Here is a 24,997-nt window from a genome sequence, read left to right as displayed (position 1 = left end):
AAAGTAGGAAGAAAAATTAAATGCAACATTTCATTCAAAACATAAACTTCTCTTAAAAGCTATTAAGTCAAATGCTCAATAGTTCTGAAAACAATCATATGATTCAAACTCATGACAAATTTCCTTCAAGGTAAAAAGGAAGTAGTAATGTATTGAGATGAAATCAAGAGCTACGTACTATCTTAGCTGATCATATTCATTGTTATATTTTAATTCTGCTCATGTTTTCCCATATTAGCAAGGAATAAGAATGGTGATCACGGGCCAGGGTTCTATTTTCTACACACACAAATAAAATAAAATAAAAGGAAAATATAATCATCCAGACAGGTTCCTCAAAATACATTATAGTCTAGACACAGAAGTTTAGTCAGTTATCTCAAATTAGATACTGAAGTTGTTACAAAACAATTTTATAATTCTTGCAAACAAAATCAATACAAAAAAAAAAAAACTAAACTGTGGAATACTAAAAACTGTCAGCCTAAGTTTAATTAAGGGAAAGAGATGACTGGCTTTATTATTGTAAAAGAAAGACAATTTGTATTTAGTCAAGCAATAATTCATAAAACTCTTCTAAAAACTATCTGCTGTGTATCAATTTATTAACCCTGAGGTCCCTGCTTCTTGAATTGGAGAAGACTTTAATATGCAACAAAATATACAAAATCAAAAGATAAAAAGTATTTTTCTGGAATGTCAATTTTATTCAAAGATTTGGGGGAGGAGAAAAATCCTGAACTGTTATGCTTTTAAAAAGTTTTGTCATATATAAAATAGATAAACAACAAGTTTATATTGTATACCACAGGGAACTATATTCAATATCTTGTAGCAACTTAAGGTTAAAAAGACTATGAAATTGAATATACGTATTTTCCTGTATGACTGAAGTATTGTGCTGTACACCAGAAACTGACACAACATTGTAAACTGACTATACTTCAATAAAAATATATTTTAAAAGTTTTGTCAAGTGAATTCACAAGTAAATCACCAGCATCTTGCTTTTTCTGTTAGGAATCCTAAATTAAATGGTAAAAATCTGGAGAGGAGACATTTTTATATATGCTGACCACTCAGAAATTACAGCAGTTTGGTATTATCAGTGTGTTAATGATCTTTAAAAAACAAAATCATTTTTCTACTAATTATTCCAACTAAAAACATGAGACAGAAGTTAAAAGCAAAAGTTTGCAGGGTAACTTGCAACCATTGAGAAATTCAGGGCTCTTACAGTAATGTTTAAAAAAACAAGTATACCAACTCTAGTAAAATTATCAGACAGTTTTGCAAACAAGAAAAAAGAGAAAATATGCTTCCGATTTCCTTTAAGATCAGTTTTAAAGCGGCTTCAGGAAGGGATGAAGTTCTGACACATACTACAACATGGATGAAACCTGAAACATGCTAGGTGAAATAAGCCAGTCACAGATGGACAGATACTGTATGATTCCATTTAGATGAGGTATCAAGAATAGGAAAATTCATAGAGGGAGAAAGTAGAGAGGTTACCAGGAACTGGGGAGAGGAGGGAATGGGGAGTTACTGTTTAATGGGTACAGAGTTGCTGTTTGGAGATGACAAAAAAGTTCTTGAAGTGGATATTCACAATGGTTACACAACACTGTGAATGTATTTAATGCCAGCAAATTGTGCACTTAGAAATGGTTAAATGGTAAACTATGTTATAAGTATTTTACCATAATAGAAAAACAAAAACAAAAACAAAACCATGAACTTAACAAGGATCCTTAGATATCCACTGAAACACTGCTATTTCACGGAAATCTTCTCTGAATCACAGACTAGGAAAAATTTTTATGTTATGCAGATTTCTCCTTCATGACACTTATCACTGTTTGTTTAAATATTTATATGTATATTTTTAAATGATACTTATATATATCTTTTCCCATAATTATTTCCCTTACTAAGATGCAAAGTTCCATGAGGGTAGAGACCATTAAGTTTTGATCAGCCTGAATCTCCAATGTTTGTATGCTTAATATTATTGAATTTAATTATTATTATTATTATTATTATTATTATTATTATTATTATTATTATTGGAATTCATAAATGAAAAGAAAGTTTTTGAAGCCCTGCACTAGTAATATAGCCAAATTGTGAAAGATCAAAAAGATACAAGCTTGTTGGGGAGGGTACAGCTCAGTGGTAGAGTGCGTGCTTAGCATGCATGAGGTCCTGGGTTCAATCCCCAGTACCTCTCTTTTTTTTTTTTTTTAAATAAAAAAGCCTTTAATAAATTGCATTAAGGGTTCTCCAGAGGATCAAAACCAACAGGGTAGATAAAGAGACAGAAAGACTTAGATAATAGACAGGTATTTATTTTACGTATTTAAAAAAAATATATAATGGTATGTATCTCTTCATCCCATATTTCTAATAAGTAAGGGCATTATTTTTTAATGGAGGTACTGGGGAATTGAACCCAGGACCTTGCACATGCTAAGCACATGGTCTACCACTAAGCTATAACGACCCCCTAAGGATTCCAGTTTCTCTACATCTTCACTAACACTTCTTACTTTCCTTTAAAAAACAAAAACAAAAACAAAAACCAGCCATCCTAAAGTGTGTGAAGAGGTATTTCCATACGGTTTGGGTTTTCATTTCCCCAGTGACCCACAATGTGGAGAATCTTTCTGTGCAATTATTGGCCATTTGTCTATCTTCTTTGGAGAAACGTCTCTTCAAGTTCTTTGCCCACTTTTTAATTTGGTTGTTTGTCTTTTTGTTGTTGAGTTGTAGTTCTTTAAACATCCTGGATATTAAACGCTTATCTGATATACGATTTATAAATATTTTCTCCCTTTTTGTGGTTGTCTTTTCATTCTCCTGAATAGTGGTCTTTTGATGTACAAGAGATTCTAATTTTAGCAAAGTTCAGTTTATCTATTATTTTTTTTGCCTCTGCTTTTGGTGTCATTTTAAAAACCACTGTCAAATCATCATGCAGATTTGTCTCTATATTCTCTTCCAAGAGTTTTAGTTTTAGCTCTTAAGTTTAGGTCTTTGATGTATTTTGAGTTCATTTTTACGTATGGTGTAAGGTAAGGGTCCAACCTCTCTCTTACGCATGTGGATATTCAGTTTCCTCAATATTCTTTGTTGAAGGGACTGTCATTGTAAATGGTGAAAACAGTAAGAACCAATTTAAACACGGTTTTGTGCAACATTTTTTAACATAAAAAAAGGCAGTTTCAAAGAAGGGAATAGGAAGAGCAATTCAGCTAACTAATCAGTATTTACTGACATTCTTGCACTACGCGCAGAGCTTAATGCTGCCTGCTGTGAGGATAATAAATATAAGGTACAGTCTGAATTTCTTTTTGGAGATTAAATCTGTTTGGGGAAGTAAGCGACCACACCAGCCAATTTAACTAATTTGAGGCATGCATGGAGCTAGGCCAAATGAGCACCTCAGACAGTATGCACTATGGGAATTTGGAGAGGTAGGTAACGCTGCCAGCTGGGATGAAAAATTTTCTTTCTTGGCATTAGTGTCAATCCAGCCACGTAAATCATCTTTGAAAGAACAAATGAAAAACAGAAAACCGAAGTCTATTATATACATACTCCCTTTCTAGCATGTTCTAAGTATCTAGTTATTTCATTAATAGCTTTTCATCGATTAATGTGGTGAAATTTATAAAACATATGCAACTAGTACAATGAATTTGTTTCCAGTATTTATAAAAGACTAACAGGAACATGACAGTTTTTCCTGTCTTTCACATTCAACAAATTCAATGTATGGCATTTTCCCTTTTAATTCTTTTAAAACATGACAAAGTTGCTAACATTTAAATGTGTTTGAAAACTCTGCCTCTTCTGTGGGCATGGTATTCATGCCCGTTTTAATTAAGAGTTTTAAGTGGTCTGTTCCACGTTTTTTTATTTTATAAGAAAACTGTTAGGGAAAAAATGTTACAGAGAACATATGACTTAATGACTCCAAATGATATTAAAATAATATTTCAAACAGTAATAGGAACTGTTAGCAAATGAACTATTCCCCAGTGACAGACACCTGAATGAATTTAGGCACATAAAAAAATGCTTTGTGTGGATATGTGGATTAAAATACTTCTACCATTGAACAAGCAGTCTAAAACTTACCAAAATATATTTAGCAAACTATAAAAATAATTGGTAGACTGAAAGTGAGATCACCGTATACAACGATATAGTCTGATACCTCCACTACAGTAAAGTGTGGTTTATTAAGAAATAAATACTGACCTTACTTCAGTATAAGAACAACTCAGAAAATGAAATGAGTCTTCTAAGAATAAACAGAGTATTTATATCTAGGAGAGAGACATATAATATTTACCAATCTGGACTGATACATAACCATTTGTTACATGTTTGTCAAGTTTTACAAACATTACTAAAACTTTACAAAATGGTATGGTTGCATTATCTGTATTTCTTTTCTCTGCTGCTGTCTACATGGCATCAGTGCTTCGTGGCACTAAGCGTTTCCTGCCTTCCTGCTGAATGTCACTCATGAACAGGAGAAGCTCTCAAAGGTTTCTTTTACTTGGAAGTTAGGTAGCTGGTCAGTTTATGAATTAATTATCTACTGACTTGGTATATGCTTGGTTCAGTTTCAATGAGGTACAACAAAGAGTCAAGAGAGTGAGGTTAATTTTAAACAAATATGAAAATGGACATCTTACCCACATGCAGGCCTCAATCCTAACTTTTGAGATGATGCTCCATAAAGAAATGGTTCCTTCAATGCCCTCTTCATCTGGACAAATAATCTGATCAGGATAGGGTGGTTCAGGGAAATTAACTGAATTGCATTCATAAGCAGCTAATGTAACTGAAGCTATATGTGGACCCTATTAAAAAAAATGAGAAACCTCTGGTGAGAAATATTAATGAAAAAGGAATTATCAATAGACATTTTTTTAATCGTACCTCAATCATTATATATTAAGAGAAAAATGTTAGCTTTTAAACGACAAGTTGCAATTGATAATTTGAAAAAATTATCCTTCCCAGAACCTCTTCCCAGTTTGCTTTTTTAAAAATCAATTTCAAATTCATTGAGGTATAATTATACACAGTAAGAGTCATTTTTTTAGGTCTATACTTCAGTAAGTTTTGAAATTATATTCAGTCATATAACCATAATTAATCAAGATACAGATACAGAACATTTCCATCACTGCAAAAAGTTCCCTTGTGTCCTTTTTCAGTCTCCTTCATCAGCACTACTGGCCCCTGGAAACCATATGATTTCTAGCTTGATTCTTATTTTATTTATCCATCTTTCTTATTTGTAAGAATGTTATTCCCTATGATAAAACCTCCTGTGCCCCTATTCCTTTAGGCATAATTTGAGAATATCACTTTTTGTCCTTACTTGAAAAACGGTTAATGAAGTAAGTACCTCACTTATCTTTCCCACTGAGAACCCAAAATGAAAATAAAAATTTGGAACTAGTATCAGAGTTTGTCTTTTAAACTAACTTTTTCTAAGGAAGCTTTTGTGTTGCTTTGTACCTTTATTCTGAAAGATTACAAACTGATAATAATCATATGGATTAAAATGGATTCATATTTAATGTGTGATAAAGATGTAAACACAATGGTTCCCAAATGCACATGTATGCTAAGGTGAGGACTTTGTTAAAAATATAAATTCGGGGTCCCCTAAGCATAAAATGATTCAACAGGTGGACATGGGAACCTGTAAGGTTTTTTTTAACTTTTCTTTGTGTGTGTGTGTGTGTGTGTGTGTGTGTATTTTTTTTTTTAATTGAAGTATAGTCAGTTTACAATGTTGTGTCAATTTCTGGTGTACAGCACAATGCTTTAACATACATATATTTGATTTCATATTCTTTTTCATCATAAGTTACTATAAGATACTGAATATAGTTCCTTGTGCTATACAGTATGACCTTGTTGTTTATCTAATTTATATATATTAGTATCTGCAAATCTCAAACTCTCAATTTATCCCTTCCCATACCCCTCCCCTGTGGAAACCCTAAGTTTATTTCCTATGTATGTGAGTCTGTTTCTGTTTTATAAATAAGTTCATTTATCTTTATCTTTTTTCTTTTTTTTTTAGATTCCACATATAAGTGATATCATATAGTATTTTTCTTTCTCGTTCTGGCTTACTTCACTTCGAATGACAATCTCTGGGTCCATCCATGTTGCTGCAAATGGCATTATTTTATTCTTTCTTATGATAGAGTAGCATCCCATTGTATAAATATACCACAACTTCTTTATTCAGTCATCTGTCGATGGACATTTAGGTTGTTTCCATGTCTTGGCTATTGTAAATAGTGTTGCTATGAACACTGGGGTGCATGCATCTTTTTGAACTAAGGTTCCCTCTGGATATATGCCCAGGAGTATGACTGCTAGATCATAGAGTAAATCTATTTTTAGTCTTTTGAGGAATCTCCATGTTGTTTTCCATAATGGCTGCACCAAACTACATTCCCACTAAAAGTGTAGGAGGGGAACCTGTATGTTTTAAACAAGCTCGTTTTGAGTTTCAAATAGGTTAGGTTCTTAATAAGCTATTAATGGTCAGAAAATAAGCAACCTCAGACAAGTCACTTGACATTTCTGGACCTCAGTTTACTCTCCTGCAAGGCAAAAGAATTAGATTCATCTTATGGTTTTATCTAGCTTCAAAGTTTAAAAAAAAAAAAACCAAAAACCTAAATATAATCAAGTATGTCAATAAAATCTACTGCTAATTTCCAAAGTTCTCATGAAATACAAGCTCCAGAAGTTGGACATTCTTAACGTGTTTTTCTAACAGACGTTATGTAAGTATTCACTTTAAAGAATGCTGTAAACAAAGTTTATAGCAGCTGCCATAAGCATAACTTCTAGACCCAGATGTTCTGATTCAGGTTCTGACCTTTGCGACTTATCTTCTAAATCTTCCTTTCCTCATCTATAAAATGGGAATAATAAAATACCTTCAGGATCTATATTCTGGGGATACTGTGAAGTTTAAATTAGTTAATTTATATAAATTGCTGAGCTTAGAACGGTGCTGGGCATATATTAAGACCCCCGAAAGTATTAGCCATTAGCTGTTATGAAGAAAAATACTGTATTTGTAGAGTAAAATTATACACACACATCCATGCATCTTATATACAGATACACATACGCTAAGGGGTCACTGGATATAAGAAAGGCGTTTTAAACTACATGGTGAAAAAACTTGTGGTTTGAAGACAAAGTGCATAAGACATACTGATGAAAATAAAACAGTAAAGAACTCATACTGTTATTGAGATAGAAGGTGATTATAAACTTTTTTGTTGCATGCTAATATGAAAAAGAAAGATACTCATAAATCTAAGCTACATTTCTCCCTAAATGCAGTTGGTATTTTGTGTTCAAATAAAAATCTAAAAAATGAAGTCCTATACTGAGCACTGAATCAATTAACTGTAAGTTTTTTTCTAGACCAAAACAAAAAAACAAACAAAAAAAAACCTATGTGAATTTTTAGTCTCTTCCTCTTTTTCTTGAATTTTAAGTCAGAGAAAACAATAAACAGTAATAAGTTTTAAAAATAATTATAGAATGTTTAAAACAGGAATATTTTTGAGTATTCAGGGCTTTTTTTTAAAGTTGTGATTAACCATGAAATCTACAACTGTTTCTTTAAATATTATGTGCATAAAAGATATTTCACAGTTAAAGAAAACAAGAATTATTTTGTGATCCTATACACACACAAACCCAAGAGTGCAGAATTCGGAATAACTGAATAATTGGTGAAAAATTTCTCACTGTATACTTACAGCTAAGCATCAAATGCAGTTAAAAAAAAAAGGCAACTGTAACTTCCACCTTTATTGTTTGAAAACACAAAAGAGAAATGTGGTATTATTAAGTAAAAGAGAAGAAATTCAATAGTTTGTCCGTGATTTCCCCACAAAACTGTCCTCTAGAAATGAACTCTAGGTGAACAAAAACTGAACTGTCCCAGATGATAAAATAATGAGATTTCTCAGATATATGGGAATGAAAAAATATTTTATTCCCGAAATATAAGTGAAATATAAACCCCAACAAATTAAGCAGGTTAATCAACAAGATAAAAGACATGCTCATAGTTTTAATTTTAAATGATTCTAAAAAGGGAAATTTTCAGCCATCTGATGAGAATTTTTTCCCTAAAGAAGGGATGGTTTACACAATTAAACTGACGTATACTTTCCATAACCACACTAATAAGTCATGATTACTCAGCCTTAGAGGCAGATGTGGTGGTTCCCAGACAAAGTGAACATGAATAAGTCAGCCTCTTGCCCTTTGTTCATTCTCCAGAGCCCGTCTAACTTGCACCTTGACATTTTAAACTATGATAACTGATAGGAAACCTCACACGTTCTTTTCAACATAGTAGTTTAATGGTTCCTACATAGAATGGACTTCACTGAAGTAAGTATTAGTTTACATGAAAAATTCAACACAAAAACTAAAAAAATTTATCATTTTAATTAAGAGAATTTTTAAAGTTACACATCTTCAAACTATCTTTAAAGTCTTTTTTTTTAAATCTAAAACTCCTACTAAAAGGAATCAAATTTAGAAGAATCACATTTAAACTACACTAAGTGAAGAAACAAGGGATAAAGATAAAAAGCTCTAGTGTTAAGTAGAAAAGGCTACCTGGACAGATCTGCCATAAAAGGTAAATATAACACAATGTACTGAGCAGGAGGTTCCAGCTCTCATGGGATTACACAGGTACTGATACGCATGGGTTAGAGACCTGTCCTGCGGCTAAGGGTTTTCTGCCCCCTATCATGAAGTAACTGCTACAGACTTTCACTCCTACAGTGAACAACAGGAAAAGTGAACAAAGTATATGGGACATTTCTTTTCAGACATCGTGCCATAGGCAGTATAGTACTTCTGACTGCTGAGAGAAGGGATGTGAATGAGGAAGCCCTGGGATGACCCTGGCTTTCCACTTGTAGACATATTCTGTGTCTCCAGCAAAATCCATGATTCAAAGAGGAAGACTCCAAGCAGAGCAGGGTGGTCTTGCTGCACTGAAAAGAAAACCTGAGTTCGGGGAGCTGAGTGGTTGAAATCTGTGGGGTAGAACATGAGCGAAGAGCGAGCTACACAGAGAAAGGACTCCACAAATATGCATGGGGGTCGCCTTCAGACTAAGCTGGGTTGCATGCTATGATGAGACTCCATGAGGCCAGGCAAAGTATAATTAGTGAGAAAAGACCAACTAACGGGATTGTAAACTGTATAATTCCTAGACTTCATCCAGGGCTGAGAAACATCTCAACTTCAACTAGCTGGAGCAGAAAGACTCAGCATTCAGGAAAGATCTTGGAAAGAGCCTAGAGAAAAATCCACTCTAAACAGGCCAAAACACGGTGGTTTCTGGTTTGTGTGTGTGTGTGTGTGTTTTTTTTTAAAGCTTTAAATAGATCAAGCTGATCCACAGGTAACTTAACTCTCTCCCAAAACAAAAAACTGACAGTCTATAAAAGAAGATTAAAAAAAATCCATACAATCAACAACTTAGTACCACATTCCAGCAGCCAGTAAGAAATAACTAGATATGTGAAGCAGGAAAATATGACCTATAACAAGAAGAAACACTAGTCAATAGAAACAGAGCCAGAAATGGCAGAGATAATGGAATTAGCAGACAGGGACTTAAAAACAGTGAATATAAATATGTTCAAGAATTTAAAGGAGCAGCTGGCAAACTTCAACCCATGGGCCAAAATCAGCCCAGCAGCAGTTTCAAAGAATACAGGCATGTGTATTCATTTATGCATTGTCTTTGGCTAATTCTGTGCTACAATGGCAAAACGGAGTACCTTTGACAGAGACTTATGGTTAATGAAGTCTAAAACATTTACTATATGACCCTTTACAGAAAAAGTTTGCTGATCCTTGATTTAAAGGAAAACATAAACATAATGAGAGAAGAAATACAAAGTAGAAAAAAATGAAACTTCTACAGATGAAAATATAGTATCTGAATACAAAAATTCATTGGTTAATCAACAGATTAGACACCACAGAAGACATTATTAGAGAATTTGAAGACAAGGCAACAGAACGTATTTAAACTAAAGGAAATAAGGAGTAAACACTATGGAAGAAAAGAACCTCAGGAACCCGTGGAATATTACCAAACAATCTAATATATATGTAACTGAAATCCCAAAAAGAGAGGGAAAGTATGTGTGTGCACACACAAGTGTGTGTGTTGGGGGAAGGATGGCCAAATATTTTCAAAAATTGGTGAAAAATATCAATCCATCAACTTACATTTTTAAGAAATTCAACAAACCTCAGTCAGGATCAACACAAAGAAATAAAACACATAATTAAATTGTTGAAAATCATCAAAAATCACACCATAATCAAATTGCTATAGTTGAGCAATAACAAGAAAATCTTAAAAGCAATCACAGGAGGTAAAAATAACACTTTACAGTTATACCTCATTTTATTGTGCTTTGAAGATACAGAGATTTTTACAAATTAAAGGTCTGTGGCAACCGCATGTCAAACAAGTCTATCAGTATCACTTTCCCAAAAACATTATTTTTAAAATTAAGGTAAATAAAAATTTTTTAGACACTTAATAGAGTACAGTACAGTGTAAACATAGCTTTTATACACACTGGGAAACCAGAAAATTTGTTTGACTTGCTTTATCACCATGTTCCCTTTATTGTGGTGGTCTGGAACCCAACCTGCAATATCTCCAAGGTCTGACTGAGTCACCTACCAAGAAATACAGATAGGACTTCTCATGAGAAATAAACTGAGAAACAACAGGATTACTTCTTTAAAGTGCTGAAAGGAAAGAAAATGTCAATCTAGAATTCATGAAAAATATATTCCAAAAATAAAGATGAAATAACTTTTTCAGACAAACAAAAGCCGAAAGAATCTGTTTCAGGAGATCTGCACTACAATAAATGTTAAAGGAAATTCTCAGATAGAAGTGATACAAGATAGAAACTTTAATGTACACAATGGAGTGCAGAGTGCTGGAAACAGAAAATAACTAGTTGTTTTAAGTAAAAACTATGACACATATAGAAGTAAAATATATGACAACAGCAGCATAAAGTATGGGATGGAGAAAATGGGGTACAACGGTATAATGTGGCTACATTATTTACAGTAAAAAAAACGCTCAATACAAAAGAAGTTAGAAAAAGAAAATAATAAAAAAATAGTTGGGCAGAAAAGGCAGAGTGTCAGACTGGATTAAAAAAGCAAGACCTCAGTACATGCTGTCTATAAAAAGTCCATCAGGTCTACATCAAGACCCAAAAGTAAAAGTAAAAGGATGAAAAAACATAAACAATGTAAAAGTAATCATACAAAGATTGAGTATTCTATATTAATACCAGATTAAGTAGACTTCAGGAGAAGGAATATTATTAGAAATGAATAAGGACATTTTATAATAACAGGGCTAATTTTTCAGAAGACAGAACAATCCTAAATATGCAGGCACCTAATAACAGAATGTCAAAATACATAAAGCAAAAACTAACAGAACTAAAAAGAGAAATAAATAAATCAACAATTATAGTTGAAATTTCAACAACCTATTTTTTTAAAGTTGATATAATAAATAAACTGAAAACCAGTATGGATATAGAACACTTGAACAATATGGAACACTATACCTGACAATAGCCAAATTCATATTATTTTCAAATATACATGAAACAGTCTCCAAGATAGACCATATGCTGTGGTATAAAATGAGCCTCAGGACATTTAAAAGACTGTGCCATGTGGCAAGGTTAAGATCAACACAAGGAGTACTGCTTAAGGAAAAGCAGCAAATGAAGGTCCTCAAAGGTTAATTTTTCTATTTAAGGATAGTGTCCTTTAATCTATGTGGTGGTAATTGAAGGAAGTTAAACAACTATATATATACAGCTCACATTGTTATTCCCCAGGAAGCTCTATAAATTTCCTAGTTAGCCACTAAGTCACAAGTAACAGTCACTAACTGTACAGATAGCCCCTGAGACTTCCTAATTATTGCCAATGGACATTCCTTTTAAGGATAGATAGGTCAAACTTAATGATTGTGATGAAAAGTTACACTCTTATCAAAGTGACAGGATTTTAGGGCCCTTAACTGGTGGGGAGGTATTTCAGTATAGTCATTGTAAGTGAAGTCAATTCAACAAGATAGTTCAGCTGCTTGTGACATATCGAACATCTGGTTTTGGTTCAGTTCAAGGCCTCATATATCTTAGTCTCATGAGCTGTATTACATTATATTTTCCAAAATTTTGATAATGGAATAATTTTGCTTTGTCCAGGATAAAAGATGTAGTGCTTGCCCAGGCAAGAGGATGTCTAGATGAGAGAAAAACCATAGACAGATCAGGGGTAGGATTTCTAACAAGAGCAGATATAGGTACTTGTGGAAAAAGTGTTTTAACTTAAAATATTCTTTTAAGATAAAATTTTAAAGTTATACTTCTATAATGTACACTCTTTCATGAATAGTGTAAAAAGATGAAGCTTTAGTGACTGCAAAAAAATTCTATGGGATCAACTTTTATTCTAGCTTCAGGAATAGTAAATATACTACTAGCTCTGTCTAATTAAGAAAATCTTGAATTAAAAAAATTATCCTAGAGATAAAATGAACATTCCTGAAATTATACCAAACAAAAACATCCTAGTCTGGTAGTGAAAGTTAGTTCTAAGTAGTGCCCTGATAATAATGTAATACCTATATAAGCTCTGAGAAAGTAGTCCTGGTGCCACAAACACTAATCAGGGTCTTTGTAAAGAAAGGGATAGTCACATCTTAATCCCTGAAAATAACTGCCTTAGTAAATAACAAATTTGTATATGTATTGCTGTTTCATTGGGAAACAAATGTTTTCCGGATTTTTAATTTTACTGTTTGATTCATTGGGGGGCCCTTACTTCCAGAAACATTTTTTAAAAAGTAGAAACCTATAATGGTCATATTAGTAAACCAGCCTAATTTAGCCAAGACTTCTTATCAACCAAGATGAACATGATATCACATTAAGAATGTAGTATATGTATATATGAGTTGTTTAAGGAAGATGAGCAGACAGACAGACATTCTTCCACTTTAGGCGGCTCCCTCAGAACTGATAAAACATTTCTAAAGACGAGTTGTTTGCACAACATCTGTAATGTCAATTCATAGCCTAATCCATCATCCATACACAGAAGTCAAGTGAGATCCCAAAGGCAAAATTTCCAATTAGTTTTGTCTGGAAAGTTTAGAGCAAAGGTAATAAAATCAAGAATCCTGCGCTGATTCACTGGGAAAACATTTGTTTGCCACACTCCTTCACTAAGGAACAAAAGGAGTCAGTGGTTAGTCTGGAATGTGATTCATTAGGAATATCTGGGTGATAAATAAATGAAAGGAGATGACAAATGAATGTCTGCATGCTTGCAAAATCTTTGTTTTCTTTAAGTCCGACTTTTAGGGGACTTTAGAAATGCTCTTGCAAACAGAAATTCTCCTCTCCAAATTCTTTTAATCATTGCTTTTCTCATCATAGCCAGAAAAAAACTTACCTAAGGTTATGGTGTACAACAAATAATTCTAGAAGGCTGGAGCATAAAACTGTTGATTCCAAACGGGAACCGAGAAATTTAACTAGTGCTTATATTCTTTTTGTGAAGAAGGTCCCCACTTTACAAACTAAGACCTTCGCCCCATCTCTCCCTATAAAATGCAGTATAGTATGTAAAAAGGCAGTAGTACCAGCCATTAGTTAATGCAGATTTTAGTTTTCTAAATCTGTCAGTAACTTATTAGATGTGATCAGACTTCTATCTCATATTCCTTATTTGATGAAAAGCTAATAATAATAATGCCTGCACAACCTAGGGAACAGAGCAATGTATGAAGTTACATATTTATATACTAAAAGTGTTATGATAAGTATAAAATAACCAAAACAAAAATGTGGAAACTCTGTAGTTCATGCTTCAAGTTATAAGGAACTGTCTTCAGAGTCATTTTTACTTAAATCAATCCATAAATAAAAACAATGCTGCACTTTTCTTCTCTAAATCTATGCAATTTTGATCACTGAGTTGATTTAAGTGTTCAGGAGAAATGGACTACACATTTATAAAGACAGCTTTAAAAAAGGTTATTATAAATTATTTAAAATATATATCCAAGAGAACAGATTTTGCATAAACTGAATCTTCTTAGTGTTCATTTAAGTAGATATTAATAAATAGGGACTTTAGGGCAGGAAGTCAGCCAGTCTCTTCATACCCTTCTGGGTGGTGAAAACCCAGCCCTATGTCCTGGAGACCTTGGGTTCTACTTTTGATGTGATGCTCTTAAGAGTTAATATATGAGTCATTCCTTGGGGGAAAGACAGGAGAAGAGCCGACCGACCGTACCCTCATCAAAAAAAAGGGCAAACAGACCTTTTCTAAGAAAGGCCTGTTGGTCTTCCCGCAAAAGCCCTGAGTCACTGCATGCTTATAGTCAGAGTCATTGTACCTATATAGATCAAGATCAAGTCACACTAGAAACTGACTTTTGGCAATTTCTTCCTGTTTTTGTCTTACAGAGGAATAGACAAAGCAATGGAGCAATAATCAGAAGTCAAGCAGAAAAAAAGTGAAGGGGTTGGCTAACAATTTTCAAAAGAATTATTCCACCTCATGGTATTAAACAATTGCTACAATACTTCTCTTACTGAAAGTACTTCGCCATTCCATTTCAATCCATGTACATACAGTTTTCCAAGTAACATTTACTTTAGGCAATAAATAGCCAAGAGTCAAAAAGTGTAAGAAAGAGCTTTATATACATATAAAGTAGTACTATAAAGTACTATATACATACTATAAAGTACTTGCTCGTTAAAGCAAACAGGGTGCTATATACAGAGATGTTCTATAAATATTTGATAGTAATCACGATGTCGCATTTTAAGAGACACACAATTTTTAACCCCATTTTACTGATGAAATAACCCTAAACTTTACAGCAGAAAGTTTAAATCTTACAGAGACGAGTATCTCATGACTAACTTTTCTTGTATTTATTTTATAACAAAGAGCCAAATTTTTTTCTATTAAAATGGTCACATTAAACAAATGACTTATAAATACCATTCAGATAATAATGCTTTGATGTTATACCTTCTTTAAAAACTTGATTTATTTTACAGTTTAACTGAATAGCTCCCAAACTTTTCTACATCCAAATCACATCAAAAGAGCACAGTTCCAATGATTTCAACCTGTGAAAATCCCTCCCATTTTGATTCCCAAAGGCGAGGGAATTCAATGACTAAGATACATGCCAAAGAGAAAAGTTATCTATAAAATATAGTCCGTTTTCTATTTATAGTTCAATATTTAAGTATCTTTAAAAATTTTTAAATGATTGTTGATAGTTTTTGTTCTCAGAGTTCTTTGTCTAAGAGCTGGGCTTATTTGAAAGGAATATTGGTTTTTTTAAGCCTTTCTCCAGGAAACCACTCCACCTAGTGTCAAAAACTTCATATATCACATTATTTGTAAATTCTTGCCAAAGGGCTCATTCTCTTTGTTACTGTTATATAGAGCAGACTTTATGAATCACTGATGGCACATACAGTTTACAAATGGTTCTTAAATCTTCTCCCTTATAAATTGATGAATAACAATGTACATGCATGTGAGGAGCATGTCTGAGATACATTTCTCATTATCAAGTATCAAAATTCCTGTCTTTGTAACCTGGTTGTTTATAAAATTATGAATCATATTTTCTAGTAATGGGAAATAATTCTAAGGGAGCTACTGAAACAACCCTATCACTTCTACCAATTGTTTGCAACAATATAAATGTAATCCATAAATTATTTATTTCTCAAAATGAATACAGTGTTGAAAAAAATGGCATTTAATAATCACATCCATCAACGGTTTAAATGTGAATTTAGAACTAAATCTTGCCTTCACCAGGCAGCTCATTTGGAAGAAATTCTTCCATTTTTCTCTTTATGAAAAAAAAAAGAATTTTTTTTTTTTTACCTTGATGGTTTTCTAGACTCGCATAACTATATTCTCTTCTAAAACACCATGTTACGTCTAGTATTATGACCTGGAAAAGGGAAGTGACAATCCTTTTTTGGCAAATGGAGGAATCAAATGATTAACATGTCATGTAAAAATCTTGGAAGGTGGCTAGCTCACTAAGGCTCCCAAGCTCGATATGCTTCTCTGGTATACTACTGTCATCCCATGAGTTGGAGCAAGAATTCCGAAACTACAGCTTGCAGATCAAATCCGGTCTGCCACCTGTTTTTGTGAATAAAGGCTGATTAGAAAACAGTCACATTCATTCTTTTATACTCTGCCCTTGGATGCTTCCTTATTATCATGACACATCTGAGGAGCTGCAAGAGAGACCGTATGACCCGCAAAGCCTAAAATATTTACTCTCTGGCCTCTTACAGAAAAAGTGGTGCCCCTGGGCTGTCTTGCCTTGGGTCAACTCATTATTAAGGTGAAAATTTTGCCACATCCAAACACAGAGATGCATCAAAGAGGTTAACAGCAGTCATGTTCCCTTCATTAACTTACTGTTTTCACTCTGGGCACAATTTCCACTAGTAAATAAGCATTCCTGGGTAACTTGTGTTTTGGATCTCCTGAAAGGAAACCCCACTACATGCTTGCTAAGACTAAAATAAATTTGTTAATGGATTTCAGGAAATTAGTATCCAAGAGAAGAGGGCTTATAAGGTGTGATCTTAGAAAAATCTGCCAGCCACAGAATCTTCTATGCATCTGATCGACTTATAAAAAACACGAATAAAGTAAATGAATGAACTCAGTAAACCTGCACTATTTGCCAGGCAAAATTTGCTCATGAAAAAAGACATTCAACAAAGGAACAAAAAAGTGCCTGCATAAGAAATAAAAAGAAGAAAAGCAGTTTACAAATGCTATTTCTAATCCATTATATAATAATGATTCTTTCCTTATATGAAAATATAACATACCTACTACACAGATACATCAGAGATCATAAGCATGTTTGCACACATTAAAAAATTACAACCACATTTAAGCCATTCATCGTGCCTGTTATCTTAAGTAAATTTAATGCCAAGAGCATATTAAAATGTTGATTTATAAAGCCGAGAGTAGATACAGTTTTATTTACTGGGGAAATATAAAAGAGGATATACCAGCTCTAGTTTGAAAAAAGTCTCAGAAAAACGAATGTTATCTAAACGTAACATTTCCAATTCTAGGAAGTAGTTAGATGCCCACTTAAAATAACTACAACAGATATTATTTTCAGGTATATTTACCCAAAAATGACTATAAAATTCTAAAACAAAAGAGCAGACGTTCTAAAATGAGAGTATTTACTTAAGTATAGTACATATAGAAAAGTATATAACACAAGCATCCTAATAAATTATTTCAGACAGGTATCTGCTATCTAGATCAAGAAACAGAAACACCCAAGAGAGATACATAATATTGGTTGTCAAGACTTACTACAAAGCTGCTGTGATAAAGATTTTTTTCAATCACTTTGTCAATTTCCACAAAAATACTTACTCAGAGTAGGTTTGACATAATATATCATTTCTTTAACCCAGATCTTTTTGCTTCCAATAATATTTTACAATTTTACGTGGAGGCCAGGCACACTTCTTGTTAGATTTATCCCTAGATGTTTGCTTTTAACAATGTTATTACAAATGGTGTTTCTAAAAATGTTCATTCTCTAAGTGTTTACTGTACTATACAGAAATACAGTTGTTACACGTATTTTGTCTATGTTATACTTCCCTATTAACTCTCCAAGTTTGTGGAAGTTATCTCATTCTCTTTTAGTTTTGCCAAATTTTGCTCTTTATACGTTGAGTACATATTATTAAATACAAATTTAGAAGTGTTATTTCTTTCCTGTGAATTGAATCTAACAACGAACACTATGTATTAACAATTCTTGCCTCATATTCTACTTTGGTTCAATATAACTATGTGAGCTTCTTCTTGGTTGACACTGAATGGCTCATTTTTTCCCATCCTTTTATTACTAATCTTTCTGTGCATTCATATTTTAGGTATGTAGATTGGATATAGCAAATAGTTGAATTTCTTAATATTTATTTGGATAATTGGAAGGAACATTTATTCTACTTACATTTATATAATTATTGATATATTTGAATTTAAATCTACCATCAAAGGCTTACTACTCATCCTGCCTGTTCTGTGTTCCTTTGGCCTCCTTTCTTTCCCTCTATTGGCTTGACTTTTTAAAAATAACTTGATTTTCACCTGTGCCCATTAGTTAAATAGTTGTATATTCTTGTACTGCTTACTCTAAAGATTATAATATAAATCTTCATTTGAAGTCTTATATAAATCAATATTTTACATTTTCCAGAGCAATGCAAAGATTTTAGAATAACTTAATTTCAATTATTCCACATATGATTTGTATATGATGTACTCTAATTCTATTTTGAATCTCTCAAAACATAATCATTACTGTTGCTTTAAAACATTTTTTTTTCTTGAGGAGGTGGTAATTAGGTTTACTGAATTTTTTTTTTAATGGAAGTACTGGTGATTGAACCCAGGACCTTATGCGTGCTAAGCACAAGCTCTACCACTTGAGCTACTCCCTCCCTCCATCATTACTGCTTCTAATGTCAACCAATTTAAATTTACCCATATATCTACCCTTTCCTTAATCTTTATTCATTCCCAAATCTCTAAGCTTCAATCCTGAATCACTTTCCTTCTATTCAAAGAATAATTTTTATACTTCCTTTAGAGCATGTTTAATGGTGACAAACTGTTTCTGTTTTTCTGAAAATATCTTTATTTTATATCAGTCATGGGACACTTTGAGTACAGAATCTTCTGTTGGTAGTTATTTTCTTTTAGCCCTTTGAAGATACCATTCCACAGTCATCTGACTTCTCAGCAAAATCAATGACGGCAAATGAGTTCTTCTGAAGATAGTATGTTTTTTTCTCCATCGCTCCTTTTTTTCCTGGATATTTCTCTCTGACCTATTTTGCAGTTTATTACCTCTCTCTTAGCTGTTGCCTACTGAAGTTCATTAACTGAGTTCTTAACTTCAGTTACTATGTTTTTTTAAATTCTAAAATTTCCATTTGCTCTCCTTTGTAGCTTCTAATGCTCTGCCAAAATTCTCAAACTTCTGTGAACACACTGATTATGGATTAAAGTACATTAAAGTACTGGCATTATATAGTCATAAGTACAGATAAATAATATAGAGAGAAAGAATAGAATAGAATAGAATAATAGAAATACAGGTAAATAATAGAACCTAAGGAGAGCTATTTGAGGATTTCATATTTATCCAGAATAGAACCTGCAAATATAGTCCAGTATATTGGCTGTATCAGCAATGAATGCCACCTAGTGGCAAACTAATATAGACATACTAAGAAAAAAAAGTCCTAGAAGAGTGGTCCTTAACCTTTTATGGGTTACAGAGTCTTTGGAGAATCTAATACTACAGGTCCTTTTTGCCCAAAAGACGCATATTTACGAAGACACATAACACATACACCATTCAGGAAATTAACAGAGATCCTAAAGTCCATTTGTTGACTATTAATACTAATGGAACAAACCAACTAACTGAGAGGCCCAAGAGCTCCCCTTGAGCCTTCAGAAGGAATCCATTCACTTTTCCCTTCATCGCTTCCTCTTGGGTTAGCAGCACTATTCCTGTGTAAACAGTATCTTACTTTTCCTTTGTGGCTACATATCTGTCCTCGGCAAAGTACTAGATTTCTACCATTCTCAAACGAATTTACAAAATTTGATATTAGACCAAACTAATCATTTTCCCTGTTGATTTTCACTAAATTGAGTGTGGACCAAATAACTTTTTACTTCTAATGTTCAAAGAAGTTATGAGAATTTCCAGGACATCTACATAAAGTCATAACTTTTCACTTGTATCTAAAAATATAAATGGAATTATTGATTGATAAACTTAAAAATCAAGATAACTTTTTCATTTTAAAGGCAGATACATAGATATCTAATATTTTAGGAAATATAGTAACATTTCTAGATCACCATTTAGTTGTATAATGAGATATAATTAACTGAATGATATTTCCAAAAGAGGAACTTCCATACTGGGAAGAATCTAATTGAGAAATTTTGTCTATGCAGGAAAAATTTTCCTGTTTCACTTTGAAGTCATGATTTCCAGTAAAGAGAACCATGATCAAGAATGAATTAATTCTCCCTCTGTTAAACTCGGTTTCTTTTTTAACTGTTTTGCTGCAAATTATTGTTAAAAGAAGGGTTATATTTCTGACCAGATCACTCTTTTAATATGGTCATTTGTTTTCTTGACTAAGGAATTATATGTATATGGAAAAGGTACCTGTCCCATCAGCACAAAAATGTATGACATGAGAATGTTAATGTCACATCTCCCTAAATGACGATTATGTAAAGGTTCATAAAGGAAAGGAGGTATAATTAGAACTTTCTAGACACAAGCACATTGCAAATATAAAACAAAAGGAATGGTGATCTGTAAGGATAAAACTGTATCAACCATCTATCACCAAGAAAATGTTGAGATTTAAAAATCTAACCATAAATTATTTCAACTAGCTTCTTAAATAATACAGATCAAATTCTTAATCCTTTAGATTCTGCTTTGCCTCTGGTTTCCTGGCTATTTTTCTCTATTCTCTATTTGCCAAAGTTCACAAATGCATGGTCTATACTCACTGATATTTTTTACTACACCTTTGCTACACTATTGGTTGCTGACTACCTTTGCTCCCGGGAGGACTACATGAGATAATTCATGTAAAGTGCTGAGCACAGAGCGTAACAGTCAATAAATTTTAGCTAGTCTATCAGTCAGGACAGGTTGTAAGAACAAACAATCCTAAAATCTCAGTCGCTTAAAATCACAAAGTTTATTTCTCCCTTACTCTGTATATCCATCAGAGGCTAGCAAAAGGAATCTGCTCATCAAAGCCAGAGACTCAGGCTTCAGGTGAAAGACAGTACGACAAAAGCTTGAAGCTTCTGCCAGGAAGCAAAACCTACCAGTTATGCTCAGATTTCATTGGTCAAAGCAAACCATATGGCTGCAGTTCAACAGGACAAGGATGCAACATCTCCCCGCAGGTACAGATACCACAAACATGAGCACCAAATATGGATAAGAAACAACAGAATTGACTTCAGCTCGTATTACTCTGATGACAATGATGATGATAATGTCTGTCGTATTTATTAGCAACAGAAGTAGTTGATTTCTTGTAGTCTGACTTCCATCCCAACAAGGCAATTGAAAAATAAAAGATCAGTGACATCTTTTATTTTCCTTTTGCTTGAGCTCTCTGAAAATGTTTTTTTTTGGTAAATGTTTGTTTTTCTTCATTCTTCCTGTTACACCTAGGGAATCCTGGAAGGAATCTTGTGTCTAAACTAAATTATCAAAGAACTAAAGACAATATGGTCAAGTGGAAATGGCATATGCTGGGTCTGTCTTTATATTTCTTTTTGATATTAACATATTTATTGCTCTCCAAGGCTTTATGTACTGAATTTGCTTGCTATATTAGCCTTTTATCCATGTTTGATCACTATTGTCTAAAAAAGTGTTCTTTTGACAAAAATCAATAACGATTCATGATTAAAAACTCTCAGGAAAAAAATATTTGCAGCAAACTAGGAAGAGAAGTCAGCTTCATTAACTTGATAAAGAACATCTACGAAAACCTACAGCTAACGTGATACCTAACGGTGAGACACTAGAGACTTTTCCACTAAGGTTGGGAACAAGGCAGGATGTCCCTCTCATCACTACTATCCAGTATCATACTGGAAGACCTGGCTAATGCAATAAGACAATGAAAAAAAAAATGAAGGGGTATACAGAGTGAAAAGGAAGAAATAAAGCTTCCTCCAGATGAGATGATTTTCTACATAGAAATCAACAACAAAGTCCTGAAACTATTAAGTGATTATAGCAAGGTTGCTGAATACAACATCAATACACAAGTCAATTGCTTTCCTATATATCAGCAATTAACATACACGAATCCTGTACCTAGGTATTTACCCAAATGAGTTGAATGCATACACAAACACACACACACACACAAAACTTGCACATGAATGTTTGTAGCAGCTTTATTCATAATTGTCATAACCTGGAAATAAACATGATGTCCTTCAGTAAGTCAATGGATAAACAAACTGTGGTGGTAAGTCCAGAAGCTGGACTATTATTCAGTAATAAAAAGAAATGAGGTATCAAGCCATGAAGACATGTAGAAACTTTAAATACTAATAATAGAGGGAACTATCATGTTTGTACACCTGAAACTAATATAATGTATATACGTCAATTATGCCTAAGATTTAAAAAAAATTGGGTAAACTCTCTGTGTGCGTCTGTACATGTGTAAAGGTATATGGGACTCTATCCTTTCAGTTCAATTTTCATATAAACCTAAAATGGGTCTGAAAAACAAAGCCTACTAATTAAAAAAAGGAAAAGAAAGTGTTCTTAGTCCTTCACAAATCTCCCCTTTCTCTCTATCCAGCCTCTGGCACCAGCAACCCACCAGGATCAGGTGAAGCTCTCATCTACCTTGCAACATAATTACAGTATCTCTTTAAATTTCTCTTTTCAGAATATATGCTATGCTCTGAAAGAACAAATGAATATTTAACAGGTTTCTATTCAGCTAATGGTATCAACATCTTCTCATTTCAAAAACCAACAGTTCTTTGGCTCCTTCTTCCCCATACTAAAGCAGTAAAATTTCCCCCAAATCTGTCTTGTTTCATCCCAAGCCACAGCCACTGCAACCGCTTTAGAAAAAGTCCCATAATCTTAGAGAAGTTGTGTACTATAGATCAATTCTTAAATTATTCTTCAAACCATTAATAAAGCAACCCTTTGAATAATCATATCTTAATATTTATTATACCTGCTTCAGATGAACTCACTGAAGCAGAGTGGAAGTGTTTGCATTGTTGAACTTTATTCCACAATCAGTACTGCTGTGACAACTTTTCAGCTGTTTTTCTCCATCAAGGTTAAGTTGTTTTCAAGTATGAAATTGTTTTCAATATATTAATCAGAGGCAGGAAGAGAGTGACACGAGAGGCATCCAGGGCACAAAATTTAAGGAGGCATTCACTTATCAACTCCACACTCACATGACCCCAGAAGTGCCTACGTAAATTCTATGCCCTACATGTCCTGCTTGTCACCCCTAGTCCTAGATTTGCTATTATTTCAGTATATCTGTCAATGTCTAAAGGAAAATCTATCTTTTCTCTCTAATTTCAACTAAGTAAAAAAGTATTTTTTAGTAAGGGTACATTTTATACTTTGATTTTAAAGGGTTTAAGAAAGCATTAGTTCTACATATGTAATATTTCATCAATTACATTCAATAAGAATATCAAAATAACTATCCAGGTATGTACACGATGTCTGAAGATGTGAGGGAAGACACTCTCATTTGTTGATTAACAGAGAAAATAAACTGTCCAAATTAATTCTAAGCCTTACATGGAATTTTATACATTTAAATAACTTCAACTATTAAAATGACAATTGCATAAGCAAGAGAATCATTACTCCAAACTCTGGAAGGAAAAAACATTTCCTGGCTGAATTAATATAAGTAAACAATCTCATTTGCCTAAAGGTTTTTCCTCCCTTTTCTTTTTAAATCCTCAAACCAACAGGAAAAACAAAACAGAATTCCAAATCAAACTTAAAGCACTGACCAGAGGATTAGCATGCATATGAAACACAAAGGTATTCAAATACAAAACTTAGAATTTTAACTTCTGAAGTAAAAGAACGAATTAAAACATAATCTCTTTCAGCCTTGCTTATTAAAAGTCATTCTTACCAGATAAAGCAGAAAGGTGTGCAGCCCTGTTCCAAGCCCAACAGAAGACAAAATTCCTAAGCCTATCCAGTAGGCATACAAAAGGAACTGTTTCTCTATACGTTGCACATACTGAAAAACAAAAAGGATGAGGTGAAAACAAAATCAGAATTCTTAAACAGAAATGTGGTATTTATCAACTACAATCCAAATAAAACAAACCAATTAAGTTTCCAATGGGATGAAAGCATTAAGGTTAAAAGCTCCATGAAGAGGCTTACTTCCTCTAACACGTAGTAGCAGAGATAGCAAAGAAGTTATTCTAATAGGAAAAAAGCTAATTTCTACATTTAAAAAAATCCTATTATAACAATGACATTTATAGGAAAAACGCAAATTACTGATAACTATGAGAATAAAAAATTTTAAGATACTTGAAAGTTACAAAAACTTTGTTTAAAAAAGCATAATAATATACACTGGTAAGAGCAGTTATTTATATAATGTTTGAGACCAGAATGTATTCTTATTTATCTAAGGCAAAAATGGGAATAAAATTATTTTTGTATATTGAAGACCAAGACGCTTTTCAAACAAGAGCAAACTGAAATCCACTGGGATATGGACTTGGAAGATTTCCAGACTTTAGAGTCTAGATTTTCACACTGGCAAGTAAATTCATCAAGCCAGTTCCCTGCACTCTTGATAGCATACACAGATTTCTTTAAAATATTTAAATGCATTTAAAACTATAAAAATGTCTCTGAGATTAAATTGCTTCCCTCCCTCCATTTTTAATGACATTTATCATTTTCCAGTTTTACAAGCAATATGTTTATTACAGACAACTAGAAATACATGAAAGCATAAAGCTAAAAATAACAATCACCCATAATCTCTACCCCCCAGAGATAATCACCATTAACATTTTGACGCATTTAGAGATAAACTGCTTTAAAATATGAAATGATACCATTTTAGAACCATGTCCTATTAGAAAACATTAACCT

The 24,997-nt window shown here is 33.0% G+C and overlaps 1 protein-coding gene across 3 annotated transcripts in view; it reads right to left on the bottom strand.

Moving 5' to 3' along the window:
• The window catches only part of VMP1 (vacuole membrane protein 1), a 105,586-nt gene that overhangs the window by 55,120 nt on the left and 25,469 nt on the right, over window positions 1-24,997 (bottom strand). For all 3 annotated transcript variants that reach the window (XM_006217997.4, XM_015250958.3, XM_072940242.1), the window contains exons 5-6: window positions 24,009-24,119; window positions 4,713-4,880 (exon numbers count right to left, since the gene is read on the bottom strand). In XM_006217997.4, coding sequence (XP_006218059.1) covers window positions 4,713-4,880; window positions 24,009-24,119 — 279 coding nt within the window. The remainder of the gene's footprint in view (window positions 1-4,712; window positions 4,881-24,008; window positions 24,120-24,997) is intronic.

The sequence above is a fragment of the Vicugna pacos genome, chromosome 16, assembly GCF_048564905.1.
Source record: "Vicugna pacos chromosome 16, VicPac4, whole genome shotgun sequence".
Classification (NCBI taxonomy): domain Eukaryota; kingdom Metazoa; phylum Chordata; class Mammalia; order Artiodactyla; family Camelidae; genus Vicugna; species Vicugna pacos.
This window is presented reverse-complemented; position numbering and strand designations above follow the sequence as displayed.